We start from the raw sequence: 19,126 nt of genomic DNA on the forward strand, positions 1-19,126 counted from the left end.
ATGTTTGCCCCCAATCAATACAAAAAAGAAAAAGTTGTGTTTTCCAAGTTATGTATAGTCAAACCTAAATGAGGTAGAAGATGGGTTGTTGCAAACCAAATGTTGAACAACAATTACATCATGCCTCAGCATCAAATGCATAATGGAGATATCCTGGCACATATACCTTACCTTTTAGAAAAAGGATACAGGATCTCATCTTCAAATAACTACAAACAATTTGAAGCTCTAACATTGCACAATCAGGGTTGGATGGGGCACCATATGGATCAATCATGTTTCTGAGTGTTCTATCAGAAAAGACATAGAATCACATTCACTCTTAAGAAAACATGCATATTCCAATAGTATGTGTGTCTAAAGACTGCCTACTGGTCTGTAGGAAAACCAAATATTGTCAAGCAAGATTTTTTAGTTCATACCTCATCCAAGGGACGATGATTAAGACTACGACTCAACAATTTCAGCAAAAGACAACGAATCACAACGTGTGCACAGGGTGTGGGCTTTTGCAAGTCTACGACTATGCATGGGATAAATTGGGGTTCTAATTCAACTCGACTCATGTCTCTCACTCACGTGTTGTGTTGTCCAAACGAGTTTTGCCACTTGGGACGAACAATAGAGTGACTAATGATCGGCAACGGTTCGGTTTCAACAGTCAGAAACCGTGGTTTAAACGGTTTAACGGTATTTTATTTTATTTATTTAAAAAAAAAGTTAAAAAAATTGTTTTTAAACAATCTTTTCATTTTTTAGACCTTATTCTCACATTAAAGGAACATCTTTAAAAATTTAAAAATTTAAAAAAATGAAATATTTTAAATTAAATTTTTTTAAAAATTTGACCTAAGTTAAAAACCGAAACAGAACCACGAAACCGCGGTTTTAATGGTTTAATGGTTTGAAAGAAATTTAACGGCTTCGTGGTTCGGTTCAGGTTTTTTAATGGTTTAAAACGGTTCGGTTCCAAACTGGTTTGGTTTTGACCCTGTCGAACCGAACCGTTGCCGATTGTTAAGAGTGACCGGATCATCGGGACGACCCCGCACCCAATAAGCTTTCTTTCGTCCTGCGCGATGAATTCGTTAGTTGATTGTGTGCCACATGATGAGCAGCATTGCAGGATTTTGATTTTGTTTGTTGCTTCTTCTTCTTCTTCTTCTTCTCCTTCTCGCTCTTCTTCTTCTTCTTCTTCTTCTTCTTCGATGGCGTCGCCTTCAGTCCTCGCTGTTCGTGGAAGTGCATTATCTCCTGTTCCTCTTTCCACCCTCCCTGCTCGAGAACTTAATTCCCAGGCATTCCCACAGTGCTACTGCTCTCGCCGCTTCATCTGGAGCTTCGCTGCCGCCATCGCTGCCCCTGCAACAACTCTGCTACCCCTTCCTCTTCCTGCGCTGGCTCGTGACCGCAGAAACAAGAAAGACATCCCCATCGACGAATACCAAACCAACAGTAAGAGGCTCTCCTTTTTTTTTTTTCTTTCTATCTTTATGTATTTCTTTCTATTGGCAGTGATCGCAATGATAAGAAGAGCTTTATTTATGAGAAACCTGTTTTTGCGTTTTCAACTAATCAAATTACCTACTATTCGTCATAGTTACATAGATCAGGTTCATGCCAAAATCCCCCCCTTTTTATCTGTTTATCAAAACACACGCTAGTTTAGATTCTCGATAGTGTTTTGGATTATTATGCGACTGATTCACATAAAAATCTAGTTTTACACAGAGAAACACATAAAATATTGCCAATTTTGCGTAAGGGCAAAATGTCTGGAATGCCAGTTCTTTGTATTGTTAATTCTCAAAACAAAATACGCTATATCTAAGGTTTCCTATATCCCATGTAAACAAGAGAAGCATTCTGGTCAAACGTTACTAGAATCCAAAATTTGTATCCATGAAAGCTTTCTTCTTATAGATATGCACCTGAATTTAGAGACGATGTAAGGCTATTCCTCTCCTTCATGTGGAAGAGGGTTCAAATGCTCCAACATCTCTTATTGCTATAATTTGGAGAGATTGTTGAATGGCAAGTTTTTCTCTGCATGACAGACAAAAGGATCGTAAAGTCAAATTAATAGAAGAGGCCATATGACCTAATAACATTTCTAGATGACAATAACCAAACTTATATTTTGCTCACCCCATATAATTATTGTCAATGTGTATGTGATCAATATACATACTAGTGTACAAATGACTCATCACTCTAAGAGGGTACAAGATGTAAGCAGTGCTTTGAATAGTTGACAAATTCAGTCCCATTGTGTATGTAGATAGAGTTGTTTCATTTCTACAAGCATTGGGACATTGATGAATGCATAATGTACATATTTGATTCATATCTCGACTTAATCTACAACAAAGAACATTCTTACCTTCAAAAAGGGGGGTGCATTAGTTGAGTGTTTCTCCAATCCACTTCATGAACTTTTGTTGATGAATTGCTAGTCACAATGTGTTATCTTCCAGGATGACCAATGTTATGAGGGTGAAGTAAACATGAGCATTTTTAATTCAGAAAAAGGAAGTAGATGGTATGGCTCTAGATTTTGAGACCATGTAGACATATGGTGTGTTTTATTTTGCTTAAGAGAGTGGCATAGAACAAGAAAAACTGAAGATGACATTGTAATATATAGCGACATGCCGAAAATTTGTTTATCTTTGTACACAAGTACAATTATTGCCATGGATTGTAGGTGTATTTTTAAGCTGAGAGAGTTTTAAGGTTGATCTTTGTCTCTAAGAGGTTTACCATATTTTCTCCATTATTTCTTTTCATTCCCTCAATCAGTTCACTTGCATAAGAGACCACAGTAGCTGCCAATTTACCCTGATTGTAATTATTTACAAAATAGCCTATTTTCTCATAGTTGACGCATTTACTGGGAAAATATATAAATTGCTCATGAAGAATATATTCTCTGTCTTTCTTTTGTCATCTCTCACTTTTATTTTGGTAAAACAGGGAACATCTATGTTATTACAATTAACATACAAAGATATTGTGGTTTTAAGCGAACACTATATTCTCTATTTCTTTCTCAGAAAAAAGGAGAACCTTATATGGTTCAAACGTCAAGGCTAATCATCCCCTTCTTTGACAGCATACTTGAGGAGTTCAGAGCCCTCGTAGTGACGATATAGACAATGCCCAGTAAATAGAATGAAGGTCATTTCAAGATTATACCATTTTGTACTAACACGACTGTTATTTCCTCAACAAATCTGTACACCACTCCACATGAAAGCTAGAAGGAACGTACCTCCCGTGGCAGATTAGTTGGTAAAGATGTAACTCGTAAGAGGGAAGGATGCATAAGATGAAGAACTTTGTATGGTGGTTTGTTTTCAGGACTAGGGAATGCAGGTCCTCAAATGAAAACCTGAACCCTATTCATTTTATTTGTATAGTGGTGAGAAATGAGATTAAATCAATGGACTTTAATGACCTATCATTGGTGAACATTGTACACGTAAATGGCAGAGGGCTAAGTAACGTTTTGGAAATACTTGCTAACTTGTGACCTTTAATACAATCTCGTGAAATCATGCCACAAAGAGTAGCTGGATATGCCTTCCCAGCTGTCCATCACTTGTTTTCAGATTTTATGGACAAATGAACCTACACCCAGATCATCATCACTCTGGGATCCTCCTCCACAATCCATTGACAAGGACGACATATTCATCAGGCTACGAAGACCTATGTGGGACATTTTGGGATGCTCTAGGATCATGCCGTTTAGATTCTTTGATAGTCTTCTTCAATACTAGGATGGCCTTTTAAGCTACAAACTAGATCACAATCATGTTTAGTTTGATCTGGAGTTGCCATGTGCTGAAGATTTCATGCATTTTTTCATTTCATTTTATTTTTCTGGAATGATTAAATTTTGCTTTCTTTCCCCTTTCTTTTTCTCATTATTTGGGGTCCGTTACTTGTTGTATTCCTGGTTTAAGTTCTCTATTTTTGTCTTGTGAATCTTGAAAGTATTATCTATTTGCAAAATATAATTTGGCTTGAGAACTTACCACTCGTTTCTGGCTAAACATGACAGATGATGGTTTGAAATTTTATGATTTACTTGAAGGGAAAGGTCCAATAGCAGAGAAGGGTCAATCTGTTCTGGTAATCCTCTTCTCTATTATTAATAATGGAATTATTCAGCAGAACGTTTGGAAGTTTACAGTGTACATATTTGTGAATGGAATTATTTCATGTGGGTTCTAGTCGGATCATTTTTTGATTTGATAACTCAATAATAGGTAACATTAAAGTTATTGTTTATGTTGATTATTTACTGTTATTATGTATGTAGGTTCATTTTGACTGCATTTATCGTGGAATTGATGCTGTCTCAAGCCGTGAATCCAAAATTTTGGGTGGCAATCGAATTATAGCACAGGTTTCTATGAACAAGTTGAAACAAAAGCAAAAGAAAAGAAACAAATTTGTATTTTACCATTCATAAGTTGAAGGATTCATATAAGTCAATAAAAAAAAATGATGATAGATAAGATCTCATAATATGTTGGAACATTGGAAATTGTAGTCTAGTAGATCAAGGACATCAAATCTATTTGGTTTTCTCAAGTATTGACATCAGGCCAATCAATTTGCATTCATCTTTCTCTATGAAAATCATAATTCACTTACCTTTCCAAAGACATTCTGGAAAACATAACAAAAAAGGCTTGCCTTCTGTTGTACTAACTGAAATTGTGCATGCAAAAGTTATTTGATGGTAAGAATTTTTATTGATATAGTACATTCTGTGTGGAAAGCTTGTAGCTCATATTTGGCCTCCAGATTTTCCATGGTGCAACAGCTAAATATTTTGATTGCTTTGAAATATAATTACTTTCTTTCATGATTTTGTCAAAGTTAAGATTTTGTAACATGTGCACGTTTAGCCGTATGGATTTGTTGTAGGTTCAGTTCCTGGTAAAGAGAGAAAACGTGAGTTTGTAGAAAATGGCAATGGGCTATTTTCAGCACAAGCTGCACCAAAGCCACCACCAGCTTTGTATTCAGTAACAGAAGGCATGCGTGTAGGTGGCAAGGTAGCATTGCTAGGCGGTTTTCTTTCATTTTTTCATTCTTGTGACCAAAGCCCTAATAACTTTTTGTGTGAACCACAAAAGATCTGCATGTAAGGATAAACAATTGTCCTTTTACTTGCAGCGCAGAGTAATTGTTTCACCAGACCAAGGTTATGGGGAGAAAGGTTCGAATGAAATTCCGGTGGGTTGAAGTTACTCGTCTGCTTTTTTGTAACTTAGATTTTAACTTTCTTTCAGTTTGTCCATTATTTGTTATTGCCTTGAAGAGCCATGAAGTGAATGCTTGTTATGTTGATTTAGTTACCATTTTCTTATGAATGGATTTCATGGTATTGCAGCCAGGTGCAACATTTCAAATGGACGTAGAACTCCTTGAAATAGGAAAATAAATGCCTAATGGAGAGAGGCTCCCCTAATGTTTGGCTGTTTTGAGTGGTTGAAAGCTGCAAGTATTTCATTACTTCATTGAAAGACGCAGAGTTATGCACTTGATATTCACTTGACGTGTCCTCATTTTTTCGGTTATCATTTCTTGGCCAGCCAATGCATCTCACTCAATATAAAGAGTTACGGATTCATAACCAATGTAGTAGAGGCAATCCTGAAGATTCATGTCTCTCTCATCACAAGAAAAATCTTGTTGCCAACGTGCCTTGAAAGATAGTCAAAAATTACCTTGCTAATTTTTTTGAAAAAGATACTATGCAAACAACTTTATAACAGTTTGTAAACTTGTAAAACTAAAATCAAATATTATTCTGTTTCAATATAATGCTCAAATCAATGACCTTCTTGTTTGATGTACGACAACAGACAGTTAATTTAGGCCAAGAGTATCATATTATCTTTTTCATGTGATAACAAATGTTTTGATTGTCTCCTTCAATAGATATTTTAAAGTTGCTTGTTGTCACATTATGTAAAGGGGTACTCTAAACGCAAAATAATATCTTTTTGGTTTTATTTTTTCTTTGGCTAAAAAAGATATTGTACCCTTTTCTAAGAACGTAAAGAATTATCTAGAAATACAACTCTAGAGTTGAGGTGTTCTAAACCTACCCCATTGGCTTGCCCCCTATATCAAACTCACCTTAGAAATATCCTAGGAAGCTGTGATAAATTTGAGGCTCTGAAGAGCACCATGGACTTAACATTATTGAATAATAACAAGTTAACCCCTCATGACACATTGAAATTCAACCTCATGATATCGATTAGTGGCTATGTCGAGGCTCACCCAACAACGTTGCAAACACAATATTATGAGACAAAGTGAAACTCATCCTTGGTTAAATGGAAAATTTTGGTTTGCCAACAAAATTTTCTTTGATGATGACGAGGTCTTCGAGATATTCACAAGGCTATGTATCTACCCACATCAACATGGGCATCACCGATGTACTATTCATCAATGTTGAGTGTTTGTACGACAATTGCTCCATAATAGGAATAATTAGAGTTATCAAGTTCCAATTCCCCTTTGCCACACTTGCTCAACAACATTAGTAGTGACCACATTATACACGAAGAGGTCCGAAGAAATCAGTTATGGAGTTCATAACTATGGGACAAAGTGCAACCAATGAACTGATATGAAACACAAGGAATGATCAGACCAAGGGATATTCCGTCAAATGATAGGGTCGCTTGTTAGTAGCCGCATTTCTCACAATTGATCTTTGTCTGCTAACCAGGTATGGCTACCGATCCATTGAGTTGGGGTGTTTTAGGATCCATCGGATGGTGAGCGTCCCCTTCACGACTGGCTACGCATCATCGCCCATCAGGCAGTGAGAGGGAATCCGAGGGACGAATCGGGGGAATCGGGATCGCGGCGGAATCGGGATCGAATCGGTGAAGGTGAAGGTGAAGGTGGGGGGTGCCACGTGGCGGGAGGAGGATGCAAAGGAGGAAGGAAGGAAAGGAAAGGAAAAGCAGAAAGAACAACCACAATTGTCGTTGCTCTCTCTTCCTTTCCTGTACATACATACAATACAATACAATACAATACAATACATACATATATATCTTGTCGCCTCTCTCTCTCTCTCTCTCTCTCTCTCTCTCTCTGTGTTTCTCTGTGCAGGTGCAGGTGCTGGCACACACACGCACCTCCTTCCCGCCTCCCCCCTCTCTCCGTTTGATCGCCTCTTCCTGCTAAGATCTAACTCTTTATTTGCTTCAATGGATCTTTCCCCCGTCACATATTCTGCTTCCTTCAAACAAACGAAGTACTAGCTTAAACTCAAGAGTCAAAACCAGGTAAAAAATCCGTTCGTCAATTTCTTCTCGTTTTGATCGCCTTTTTCGTGCTTTTTTTTTCTTTTTTCTTTTCCCTTCCTTCCTTTTTTTACCTGCTATCAAAGTCTTCATTGCGTCAATAGAGTTTTTTCCTTCATTACATGTTCCTTCTTTACATGAACCCTGCAGCTAATTAACTACTTGAATCAACCTGCTTCTTTCCTAAATTTCTTCGACTGTCTTTTCTTGGCACATCAGAATTCTTCCTTCCTGTTGCAGTACATTCTGCCAATTCAGCTGGACGTGATATATGGATGCCATCACAGTTTCTGAATATTTATAGAATCCACTAGGCTCTTAAGTTAAAAAAATATGCGAGAAGTTGTAGAGTTACCGGAGACATTGGCCATCTTGCCATTTACTAACCGTGTGCTGCTACCAGGAGCAATTGTTCAGATTCGTTGCACCTCACCTACAAGGTAGATATTTGTATTGATATGATGTAGTCATAACAACTGATACTATCACTATAGAATCGTGAGGAACAGAACAAGGCACTGATGAACATATAAGGATACTATTCTTAATTGAATCATGAGGAAAGCTTGCTTGATAATGATTTCCATATTACTTTACTTTTGTATGATAATAGAATGTAAAATATAACAAAACATGACAATTTTAATGCACATGTCTGGGTTTTCAATGTCGTAATTTGTCTAATATTGTGAAACATCTAGCTTTCTGTAGTTTACTTTTTATTTAGTGCTAATGGATATTTTCAGAATAATTGGAAAAGCTTTTCTTTTAAATGTCTTGTTTGATCATTCATAATTTTGGGTCATTTGAAATGAAACAATGGAAATTATCCACTAAGATAAAGAGAACACTTAATAGGCAGGGTCCACGACCTAAGAAACAATTATTACATATATTTCTGACTCTGGATGGATCCATATCCTGGACGAGGAGATTGGTCAGTTCTACAGTTCGGAGAGTGGTAAAGTTAACATAGGAAAAGTAAAAAGCCACACCAGGATCTTTATCAAATGTCGAGTGGCTTTGCTTTGGCCAAAAAAGTCAATAAGAGATGAAGATAAGCAAGTTCACCCTAGGCCTCTCTATAATAGCAATTTTCTTTTGGCTCTGCTTTACTGTCATACTCCCCTTTGTCTAATAGTAATTTGCACTTTGGTTTTCTCGTCTTGTCGTTGCCACTTTCTCTCATTTAAGGAGCTGCTTGAAATTTCATCTCCTGGAACATGCAGATACCTTTGCAAACTGTCAGCCCCTTGGTAAGTTAATTGTAGGATGGGCACTTCATTTCACTTTTTGTACTGTTTTGGCAATATTTATACTGCATTCTATTTTGCTTTTCCTGTTCATGTGTTGATTGGCTACCCATATAGGCTTCTATTTCTAGTTCGCTCATTTTTTTGTAAAAGATTCTGTATTAATTATGCTGTATAGATACCAATGTTCATCTAATGTCAAAAGAACATCTTGCATATTCTACCATGTTTAATTGGTTGTATCCATGTTTTCATTTGGATGCCTATCATAGATGCAATTTCAAACATGCTATTCGTACATTTTAGGGAGATATTCAAGTTCTAATTTGGATAACTATGATAGACGCAGACTCTAGTTCATACATTTTTGGAGATTTTAGAGTCTCCTATAGCTACTTTATGCACTCTAATGATAACAGATGTTTTATTTCCATTCCTGAAAACCTGAAGATCATCCTTTGAGGCACATCTTATTCAGTAACCGGAAGTCATAGGACAGCAAAAACAGTATCTTCGATTGACTCTGGTTGTTTTCATGTTTGGTATCTCTGCCCTCACAAAAGTGAACAGCAAGTGGGAGGGCTCTTTCCGATGGATGGGAGGAGCTGACACTGTGCAACTTGAAGCAATAGGCAACACATTATCTTATAAGGCCATCACCGTAAGGAACTTAGATTTATTGCAGGTCCCATTGTGTTAGATGCCAACTCACTCTACTTCGCCTTCTTCCGCTTCCTCCCAATTTTTCAGTAATTAAATAGATCATTTTAATTCATTTGATACCAGTTGGTGTGAACTAAGTCAGTGACCATATATTTAGTGCTTTTATGAGTTTTTTAAAAACTGTAGGAACATCTCGCAACCCCTTAACCTTTGAATTTTTATTAGTTATTGTGTATGCTTCTGGGAAAACTGTTTCTTTTTGTTGCCGTGAATTGGTTTAATAAACTTGTGGTAACTGTATTCCTCATACCCTTTACCTTTATATGTTTTGGTTATTGAGTTTGCCTTGGAAAAACTGTATCTTTTTGTTGCCATGAGTTGATTTAACACAATTTTTTGTCTGCCATCATAATTAGTCAGTTATACAGCTAATGTGCATACATCTATGCACAAATTCACAGAAAGTTCATGTCTTTTGAATGTGCTCAAATAATTTTAATAGAAGATATCTTTTCATAATTCCAGTGTCCGATTGATTGAACAAGAGCTATGGCAGAAGGAGGAGAAGGGATTGATTGGTGTCCTTCCTGTGAAGGACACACAAAACTCTCCATCTTCTCCTCGCATGAATGACTCTGGTATATGGGATGCATTTTATTATGAAATTTCAGTATTGTCTACGACAAAGTCTAACAAAAGGTCTGTTGTTTTGACATTATGTTGAAGGTTCAAGTGGATTTCTTGATGAGAAAGATGCCAAAGGAGGTGGCGCCGTTGTTTCCGACTATCAGCCAGTTACCGGAAAACCTGCAAATGACTCTGCTCAGTGGCATCCAAGGTTCTAAATCGCCTGTTTTGTTTTAAACAATACTAGTATATAGCTCAAAGGCATAGTTTTATCATGTCTTTCTATGGATGCTTATGGACTGAATATATAGAATTGAGATGCAAAGGTACACTGTGACATAAGCATATAATTTACTTAGTTCCTTTCTTTCCTGGTGCAGAAATACCAGTGCCCCTCCCCCCCCAAATAAAGAATTTTGACCTATCAGCATCATCATCAATGTGATAGTTAGATCCTCTAGACTTACAGTAAACAACAGACTCAGATAAAATAGCAGAGTAGCAGACATTTATTAAAAGAAAATCTGTTTTATGATTGAATTCCATGTATTTTGATGTCTTCTTTCACCCATGCTACTAGATGACATCCAATATCCCATGCTATAAAGGGCAGTGTAAAGTTGCGATATGAATGGTTCAGATTCCAATGCAAATTCTTTATCAGCAACAGAACTCCTAAAGCTGATGACCATGTTTCAACTTGAATTGGAGGATCTGCTCAAATTTCTCTTTTGTTTGAAATCAAGTTAACACATCCCATATTTATGCACAAATTTGCATTTCCTTGTTGTGGCTGCAATGCTTTAAAAAATTGTTTTACTTTCGGAAAGTTTATATGTTCTTCTAGAAACATATTAATTTACTTGGACTGTAGTTGTTACATGATCGAGTATATTCTCATCCTTCAATATACTTGGTGGTATTTTAATTTCACTTATATTTACTTATGGCATTATTTATTTTTAACAGAGGTGTGGCAGCAAGAGCACTTCATTTGTCAAGAGGAATGGAGAAGCCAAGTGGGCGTGTTACCTACACAGTAGTTCTGGAAGGATGGTGCAGATTTAACGTACAGGAAATGAATACCAGGGGCACCTATAATACTGCCTCAGTTGTGCAGCTTGACATGACTCGAACTGGTAAGTCTCAACATGTTATCCCTAGATAAACACGAGATATCATTGCCTAGAAGAAGATTAATGTTTCCTACAGTGTTGCAAATTCTCTATTTATCTTTTTATGTTGCAAATTGGACATTCCTTGGTGGACAGGAAAATAGCAACCCACCGCAATAAATAGACTTGTAGTTTCCATCTTCCAATTATGAAAGCGAATGTTTTAGCTTCTGATGGGTAATGAGACTTTGTACTACACCAAAAATAAAAAAAGCACACCCATCACAAGAAATAGAGTCGTAGATTTCAATCAGGAAATTACAAAAAAGCATTCGTTGGTTTTGTGTGTTTTCATTCAACTTCAATTGGTGGATAATAGAACTAACAGTACTAAAAGCCTTAGTAGTGATAGCACAGTTTACACACTCATGAAGTAATGTCTCATGTAGAAATGGATCAAGCTGAAAGGGATCCTGAAGTGCAAGTTATTGCTCGACAATTCAAGATAATTGCTGGAGAACTAATTTCTTTTCTTGAGCAGGTACAGATTACTAAATTTTTAGATGAATTAGATGCATGGTGATTTCAAATAAAAAATCAACAAGTATTAATACGTAAGTAGCATGCCACCGGATTGTATTGATATTGCCATTGCCGTAGAATACTACAATATGCATAGAATATGTATGCGAAGTATTCTAAAAGTGTTCTACTTTTTTTCTAAATACTTAGAATACGTATTCTGCAAATAAAATATGTTAAATACTTCTTGTTTAAAAAATAGTTTTTATTTTTTATTTAAATTTTCTGGAAATGTTAGATACTGCTGAAATATGTAGAATACGCTAAATATTTGGTAGCTCTAAAACGTAGAATACGTGTAGAGTATTCTAAAACGTATTCTAAACATAAAATAGGCGTTTTTTAACAACTATAGATAATATTGTACTATTCATTTCACTTGTATTTAATGAATACTAGAGTGGAAAGGTTTAGAGTTATAGAAATTAATGCCCTCTCTGCGCTGCAGACCAAATTTGATCGATTGGACCCAAATAAAATACACACACTTGTCTGTTAGAATCCAAAAATTTTGTTAGCTATGCACCTAACTTTGCGGGTATTAGCGCGATGTATTTCATTTGGCATATTATGCTAAGAGAAAAAGAATGAGAATTCTTCTTTATATCATACCTTGAGCGCATCATACAGGAACAAAATATGATACGTCACAATTGACAGTCCATTTCAAAAGCACATGCAAAAATGGTTAGAAAAACATTAAAATCATTACCATTAAAGATGATCGAGAATGGCCAACAACTAGTACTTGTTGCAATATATATTTTGCATATAATCACATTCAACTGAGATCATGCTTATGAAAGTCTTCAATTATTGCTGCTATCTCATACTAAATTTTGCATTTTCTAGCTTACCAAGCACCGTGATTTAGCAAGGTCTTAAATAATTTTATTAAGTTATCAGGAGCATGAATTTCGATGTTGATGGAAAAAACAAATTCATCACACCTCTATTGCAATGCCATCTAATCCATGCACTCTAAATATACCCAAACCAAAAGTAGCTACTCCTATAGGAATTTACCACTCTCACAGATCCCACTGGATGAACATAAAGTGAATGAATGAAAATCTGCGAGGAGAGAATTATGCCACATGAAACAAGTTATATGACAGCTAAGGATTTGGGAGGGGCGTTTGCTATGCCACTGGAGATGGGATTGGGAAAAATGGTTGTGGCATTCTGATAAGCCAACCGAATCAGCAGTTTCCTTTGTCTGAATCTAAATCGTAGAGTTTTATTCATGAATGCATTTAGCCTTGCCGCATATAGACATGTGGACATGCTGATGGAACTGTCATTCATTTGCTATTGACTTGTCCACAAATAACCATTTTATTACAACACAGCACTCATTACGTCTGATTGAAGTTCCTTGCTCACAAATTTGGGGAGATGTTTTTGGCTATTTGATTGCATATATTGGACTCTTCGGCATGGGCAATTTTCTTTGGACAGTTTGGTCCTGCAATCAATTAAATTATGGTGAACCTACTTCCCACACATTTGGGCATTCAAATTCTCCTTGCGTTCAAAATATATAACGACAATATTTAGGGGTTTCACCTCACATTAAGCTTTCAGAATATTTGTGCAGTTCTTTTGTACTCATGATAACATTTTTGGAGTAATGAATTTATTCAATGTTGCATTATTTGTTGGTTTTCTATCCTCAACCATATAAATAGTTAATCAATCTATACCACTATTGATGTTGCTATTTCAGAAGCAGAGGAAAATTGGACGAACAAAGGTGCTACTGGATACAGCTCCAGCACACAGACTGGCAGATATATTTGTAGCAAGTTTTGAAGGGAGTTTTGAGGAACGTTTGTCCATGCTTGATGCTGTTGATCTTAAGCAACGTCTTACAAAAGGGATTGAACTTGTAACTCGTCACTTACAGGCAAAATCATGGTTGATTATATGAAAAGTTTATCTGTTTCTGGTATATTGGATTAATGGCATTAACTCTTGCTCCATTTCAATTACAGACTGTAAGGGTTGCCGAAAAAATCTCTCAAAAGGTAGAAGGGCAGCTATCAAAATCACAAAAGGAGTTTCTTCTTCGTCAGCAGGTAAATGCATCTACAAAGCTAGGCATTTTAATGTAACATTTTATTAAATTGTTGCATTTTCTGATTTTGTAGTATTTAGAATGGAAAATGAATTGTCAACATTGCTAAGTTATATAGCAAATATCTTGGCCAAACAGGGCATATAAGGTTGACGGTAACACGGTTCAAGTAAAATATTGAGAAAGGAAAATTTATCCTTTAGATCACTAGGGATAATAGTGTTTCCAAGAGTAAAACAACGCAATGAGTACTTCTGGCTCTTGACATTACATTATCTTATCTATAAGGTTTCAGGAAAATAAAATTTTGGACTTTTATCTGTTCCCGTTATGATGTCTGGGAGAGCTGTTCCGCCCACATTCTTGCTGGTGAACCCAGACCATATCGGAGACCTTGCCTGTTATTTATGGTGAGATTAGTTTTATTCTAAAGAGCTGCAGATTCTTCTACTTGTTCCGCTAGAGCAGCTGAGGAAAGCAGGCAGGATTTCCTCAGTTTGGTGAAGTATTTCGCCTCTCTTTGAGCTCAACCATGTTACAAACACATGACAATATTTACAGCGGTTTATTATGCACTGTACCTCTCAGCAGGTTGACAGATTGCAGATTGTAGACCACTTACTCAAGAAGAAGATTTAAGCATATTCAATATTGTTTCTATGTGCAACCTTTTGATGATATTAAACTCATTTTTGCAGATGAGAGCCATAAAAGAAGAACTCGGTGATACTGATGAGGATGAAGACGATATTGTTGCTTTGGACAGAAAGCTGCAGAGTTCTGGGATGCCTGCCAATGTCTGGAAGCATACACAGAGAGAGCTTCGGTATGTCTTTATTTTGTAATTTCAATAAATAAAAAACTGCATATTATATCAATAGCATACAACGTCAATTATGTTCAATATTATTTTCCTGTAGGCGTTTACGGAAGATGCAACCGCAGCAACCTGGTTATAGTAGTTCACGTACTTATCTAGAGCTGATTGCTGATCTGCCATGGCAGATTAGCAGTGAAGAACGTGAACTTGATCTAGCAGCTGCAAAGGAACGGCTAGATAGTGAACATTATGGACTTGGGAAGGTGAAAAAGCGTATTATTGAATATCTGGCAGTACGCAAGGTGTGGTTTCTTGTAACTGTTAACATTTCAAGCATTTAATTTATTTAGTATATTGATATCTGATTTATATATAGCTTAAACCTGATGCAAGAGGACCCATCTTATGCTTTGTCGGTCCTCCTGGTGTGGGAAAGACATCTCTGGCATCATCAATTGCTGGGGCTTTGGGTAGGCGCTTTATCCGTATATCTCTTGGTGGCGTGAAGGATGAAGCTGATATCCGAGGACATCGTCGAACCTATATTGGCAGCATGCCAGGAAGGCTCATTGAAGGAATCAAGGTATTGAGATTTTCTAGAGTGATAAGTGAATTGTCAACAATTCTAGGTTAATTGTGACTGCTAAATGAATTGCAGAGAGTTGGAGTCAACAATCCTGTAATGTTACTGGATGAAATAGACAAGACGGGAACTGATGTTCGTGGTGATCCAGCTTCTGCACTTCTGGAAGTTTTGGATCCAGAGCAAAACAAGACTTTTAATGATCAGTATCCTTTTAGTTTTATTTGCAAATTCGTGACCATCTATATATTAAATGAATTTGAGGTTAGCCAAGGATGTAGAATCTAGATAAATATTCAATCTACAGTGGCCTCAATTTTCAAAACTGGTTCTTTTATTATGAAGGCATATCCCTGACCTAGCATTTAGACATTGACGAGCTTAGTCTCAGTGTCCACTTGTCTAATGTATGTCTTTATTTCTCATGTTACTCATTGACAATAAGTCAATTTATATGGTTATGCTAGAACTATTATATTTGCTTCTTTGACAGATCTTTCAAAAGCTATTTGAATGTACCATTTGACCTCTCCAAGGTAATCTTTGTAGCCACTGCAAATAGAGTTCAACCAGTTTCTCCACCTTTATTGGATCGCATGGAAGTGATCGAATTACCTGGATACACACATGAGGAAAAGTCAAAAATTGCTATGCGCCATCTTATTCCTAGGGTTCTTGACCAGCATGGTATCACTTCACATCATTTACAAGTCCCTGAGGTAAATTGTATCTCATACTTCTAGTCATCTATCTCCTTCACTTAGAACTAAGTTTATATATTACATTTTGACAGCCTATGGTGGAGCTCATTATCCAGAGATATACACGAGAGGCAGGGGTACGCAATCTTGAACGACATTTGGCAGCACTTGCTCGTGCGGCAGCTGTGAAGGTTGCTGAAAGAGAGCAACTACTTCGTATTCCAAGAGACTTACAGCCAGAATCTAATTCAGTGCTTGGAGGAGGCTTGGAGGGGGAGATTGTGATGGAGGTTGAAACTCTAGGTGCTCAAAATCGTGAAATGACAACAACGATTGAAACCATAGGACCATTGCTAATTGATGAATCAACATTAGAGATGATTCTTGGGGTAAAATCTTATTGTTGTGTATATATTGTCGTAACAGTTATGTGTATTTTTCGTGTGTGGGTGATTCAAATGGTAATCTGTCACTGAGAAGAAATGTATGATTCTTTGAAGATTTTCTTTGGCTATGATGTCTTAATGATGGAAAGTGGGTTTTCTCAATGTAGCCTCCAAAATTTGATGGAAAGGAAGCAGCCGAAAGAGTAGCTACACCTGGAGTGGCAGTAGGTCTTGTTTGGACTGTCTTTGGTGGTGAAGTTCAGTTTGTTGAGGCCACTGCAATGGTTGGAAAAGGTGATTTGCATTTGACAGGACAACTAGGTGATGTGATCAAAGAATCAGCCCAGATTGCTCTCACCTGGGTACTAGATCTATGGCCTTGATTGTTCAAATTTTCTGTTTTCATCGTCTTTTCTTATGCTGAAGCTGATGACAACAGTTAAGAGCACGGGCATCTGAACTTAAACTAGCTGTCAATGAAGAAGGAAGCCTTATGGAGAATAGAGATGTTCACATCCATTTTCCAGCCGGAGCTGTCCCGAAGGATGGACCCTCTGCAGGAGTGACTCTTGTCACTGCTCTCGTGTCTCTTTTTCTGCAACGGTGTGTACGTGCTGATACAGCAATGACAGGTGAAATGACCCTTAGAGGATTGGTTCTACCTGTAGGAGGTGTCAAAGACAAGGTAACATATTGTAATGCAAATAGAACTTGGACTCTAATTATGTTAATCTGTATGAATTTCTTAAATTAAAACCAAACATTTTAGAGATGCATGTGTTAAGAACATCCTATTATTGATTACAGATATTAGCAGCTCATCACTGTGGCATTAATTTGTTAGATTAAAGCCAAACATTTTAGACATGTATGCATTAAGAACATCCAATTGTTAATTACAGATACTAGCAGCTCATCGCTGTGGCATTAAAAGGGTGATTTTACCAGCGAAGAATGTAAAAGATCTTGTGGAAATTCCTCCTGCAATTCTTGCTGATATGGAGGTAAATCAGTTTGGAAATGAAAATATATTGCTAATAAGAGTGTAAACCCCTGCTAAGCACGTTAATTATTGCATCTATAATGTGGAGGATGTGGTTATGAGTTTTGCTGAAGATGAGTCACTGCATATGCATGAGAGGAAGCAGACCGTCCATATGCTGAGTTAAATCAATTTGGAAATGAAAACATATTGCTAATAAGAGTGTAAACCCCTGCGAAGCACGTTAATTATTGCATCTATAATGTGGAGGGTGTGGTTATGAGTTTTGCTGAAGATGAGTCACTACATATGTATGAGAGGAAGCAGACCGTCCATATCCTGAGGCGTAGTTACTTGTAACAGACTGCAAGAGAATCCCCAGATTTCCCAGAACAGCTGAGATGTTTCAGGAACTAAAAATGGTCAGACAAAAAAATTTATATTGCTATTTTTTTATACTGTGTAAACAAATGCTTTCTGTTGTGGCCTTTTGTTCCCAATGACTTCCCACTACCAAGGATTGGGACCGTCCTGGATCCTGGTGACAATTTCCCATGCAGCATTGGGGAGGTGATTTAGAAGCATCACCCCTTTCAATATGTACCACTAAACTCTTCGGAGGGCATAAAAAGCTATTTCTCTTTTTCCTGTTTCTAGAAGCATAGACTATGGCTTTGTTCTTTTAACAGCCAAACGAATGCATAGAAATTTCTTTATTTCATTCCAGAAGTTGTGGATAACAAAAAATTGCCATCATGAGGCCTTAATCCTACCTCCACATGAGTGTAAAATTGTGACTGTGAATGCCAATGAAAGACATGACTGAAGGTCATGAATAGAGCTGAGCCCAATAAAAGAAGGTGATCGATATTCAGTCATCGTAAGGACTTCCAGGGGAGCAGTAGTAATGAGAACTGCAGAGGAATCTGTGTTAAGGATGAAGAGTCAACATCCAAAAGAAGAGAGTTGAGAAGATTAACGTTCACATGAGGGGGAGTGTTTGCATAGACAAAGAGGTTTTAAATGTCAGGAGTCATTCAAAGCACAGTTTGAGGAGTGGGTAAGAGGCTGGTAGAAACAGGAGTCATAGAACAGTCTGGATGTGGTGGAAGAAAATGGGACCTTGAGAGCTCACGTGACTTCCAATCATTCTCTTATGGATTCATTATTCTCAAATCTTCTCATTTGTAGACAACCTGGAGCTTGAACCAATACAATAGACTATTAAGGAAAACAATTTAGTCCTTCAATGTGTTGAGACTAAATAATTATCAATGCACTTGATCAGTTTCCAAGCTCTCAAGGGCCCAACATTTGAATTTGTCAACTGATCTTTCTCTCTTGTTTCAAATTTCAACAGATTTTATTGGCAAATCAGATGGAAGACGTGCTACATGAAGCATTTGATGGTGGATGCCCTTGGAAATTTAATTCTAAGTTGTGAAAGAAGTCAAGAATGAAGTATTTGAAATGTAGAAAATCTTGGGAAATGAAAGCTATGCTATGAAAACTGTTCGTTGTATTTATAACATTGTTGACCGATTATTGTGATTTTTTCTTCAAAATGGAGTAAATTGTATGGATTAGAAAGGCATGACTTCAATGACTTCAAAGTGGTTTCCTATATAGGTGGGGTGTCCTGTCTATGTATAAACATGACCTTGTTACAATGACAACCATCGTAGGGTTAAACCATTTTGAAGTCTTTTATGTATGCTTAATTTACTGCTGTACACATTTTATTTCTAACTAGGAATATTATAATCTGATCAATTGTCATATTTATGGATACAGTCAAGTTGGTGCATCCATAGCAACTGTAAATGCTCCCTTTGTTCCTTAACTCGTTCTCTTTATACACCATTTGTTCATTAACTCATTCTCTTTATACACCCTTTGTTCATTAACTTATTCTCGTTATACACATGATGAAGTTGCTATTGTAATGGTGGTTTAATAAAGTAAACAGCATATGGTTA

General features: G+C 36.8%; 2 protein-coding genes across 3 annotated transcripts; both read left to right on the forward strand.

The window, feature by feature from the left end:
• Positions 1-1,079: 1,079 nt before the first annotated feature.
• On the forward strand, positions 1,080-5,868 carry LOC147858266 (FKBP-like peptidyl-prolyl cis-trans isomerase family protein). The gene is made up of 6 exons (XM_087327590.1): positions 1,080-1,455; positions 4,070-4,140; positions 4,331-4,417; positions 4,926-5,075; positions 5,197-5,256; positions 5,414-5,868. The coding sequence occupies exons 1-6, from the start codon at positions 1,080-1,082 to the stop codon at positions 5,462-5,464; spliced, it is 795 nt and encodes a 264-aa protein (XP_087183716.1). The 3' UTR covers positions 5,465-5,868.
• A 1,624-nt stretch (positions 5,869-7,492) lies between these two features.
• Positions 7,493-18,936, forward strand: LON2 (lon protease 2). Of its 2 annotated transcripts, none has more exons than XM_087327985.1 (17): positions 7,493-7,795; positions 9,797-9,909; positions 9,998-10,109; positions 10,868-11,037; positions 11,463-11,554; positions 13,325-13,504; positions 13,593-13,676; positions 14,374-14,501; positions 14,596-14,797; positions 14,872-15,078; positions 15,154-15,284; positions 15,572-15,797; positions 15,872-16,168; positions 16,333-16,527; positions 16,605-16,850; positions 17,068-17,169; positions 18,508-18,936. In XM_087327985.1, the coding sequence occupies exons 1-17, from the start codon at positions 7,689-7,691 to the stop codon at positions 18,589-18,591; spliced, it is 2,676 nt and encodes an 891-aa protein (XP_087184111.1). In that variant the 5' UTR covers positions 7,493-7,688; the 3' UTR covers positions 18,592-18,936. The 2 variants fall into 2 exon arrangements, with proteins under 2 accessions (XP_087184111.1, XP_087184112.1); XM_087327986.1 differs by having other exon boundaries at positions 15,584-15,797.
• The last annotated feature ends 190 nt before the right edge of the window (positions 18,937-19,126 follow it).

This window comes from Azolla caroliniana, unplaced genomic scaffold, assembly GCF_043228905.1.
Source record: "Azolla caroliniana isolate FFs.n. ecotype wild unplaced genomic scaffold, voAzoCaro1.0.p SCAF_11, whole genome shotgun sequence".
Classification (NCBI taxonomy): domain Eukaryota; kingdom Viridiplantae; phylum Streptophyta; class Polypodiopsida; order Salviniales; family Salviniaceae; genus Azolla; species Azolla caroliniana.

What these genes read in the sequence shown, in the direction of transcription:
- LOC147858266 (XM_087327590.1), top strand. Translation starts at nt 1,080, where the DNA reads ATGAATTCGTTAGTTGATTGTGTGCCACATGATGAGCAGCATTGCAGG. An exon ending in GCATGCGTGTAGGTGGCAAG is followed by an intron (nt 5,076 to 5,196) that starts GTAGCATTGCTA and finishes TTTTACTTGCAG; the next exon opens with CGCAGAGTAATTGTTTCACC. An exon ending in AAGGTTCGAATGAAATTCCG is followed by an intron (nt 5,257 to 5,413) that starts GTGGGTTGAAGT and finishes ATGGTATTGCAG; the next exon opens with CCAGGTGCAACATTTCAAAT.
- LON2 (XM_087327985.1), top strand. Translation starts at nt 7,689, where the DNA reads ATGCGAGAAGTTGTAGAGTTACCGGAGACATTGGCCATCTTGCCATTT. An exon ending in AGTTTCTTCTTCGTCAGCAG is followed by an intron (nt 13,677 to 14,373) that starts GTAAATGCATCT and finishes TCATTTTTGCAG; the next exon opens with ATGAGAGCCATAAAAGAAGA. An exon ending in CATTAGAGATGATTCTTGGG is followed by an intron (nt 16,169 to 16,332) that starts GTAAAATCTTAT and finishes TTCTCAATGTAG; the next exon opens with CCTCCAAAATTTGATGGAAA.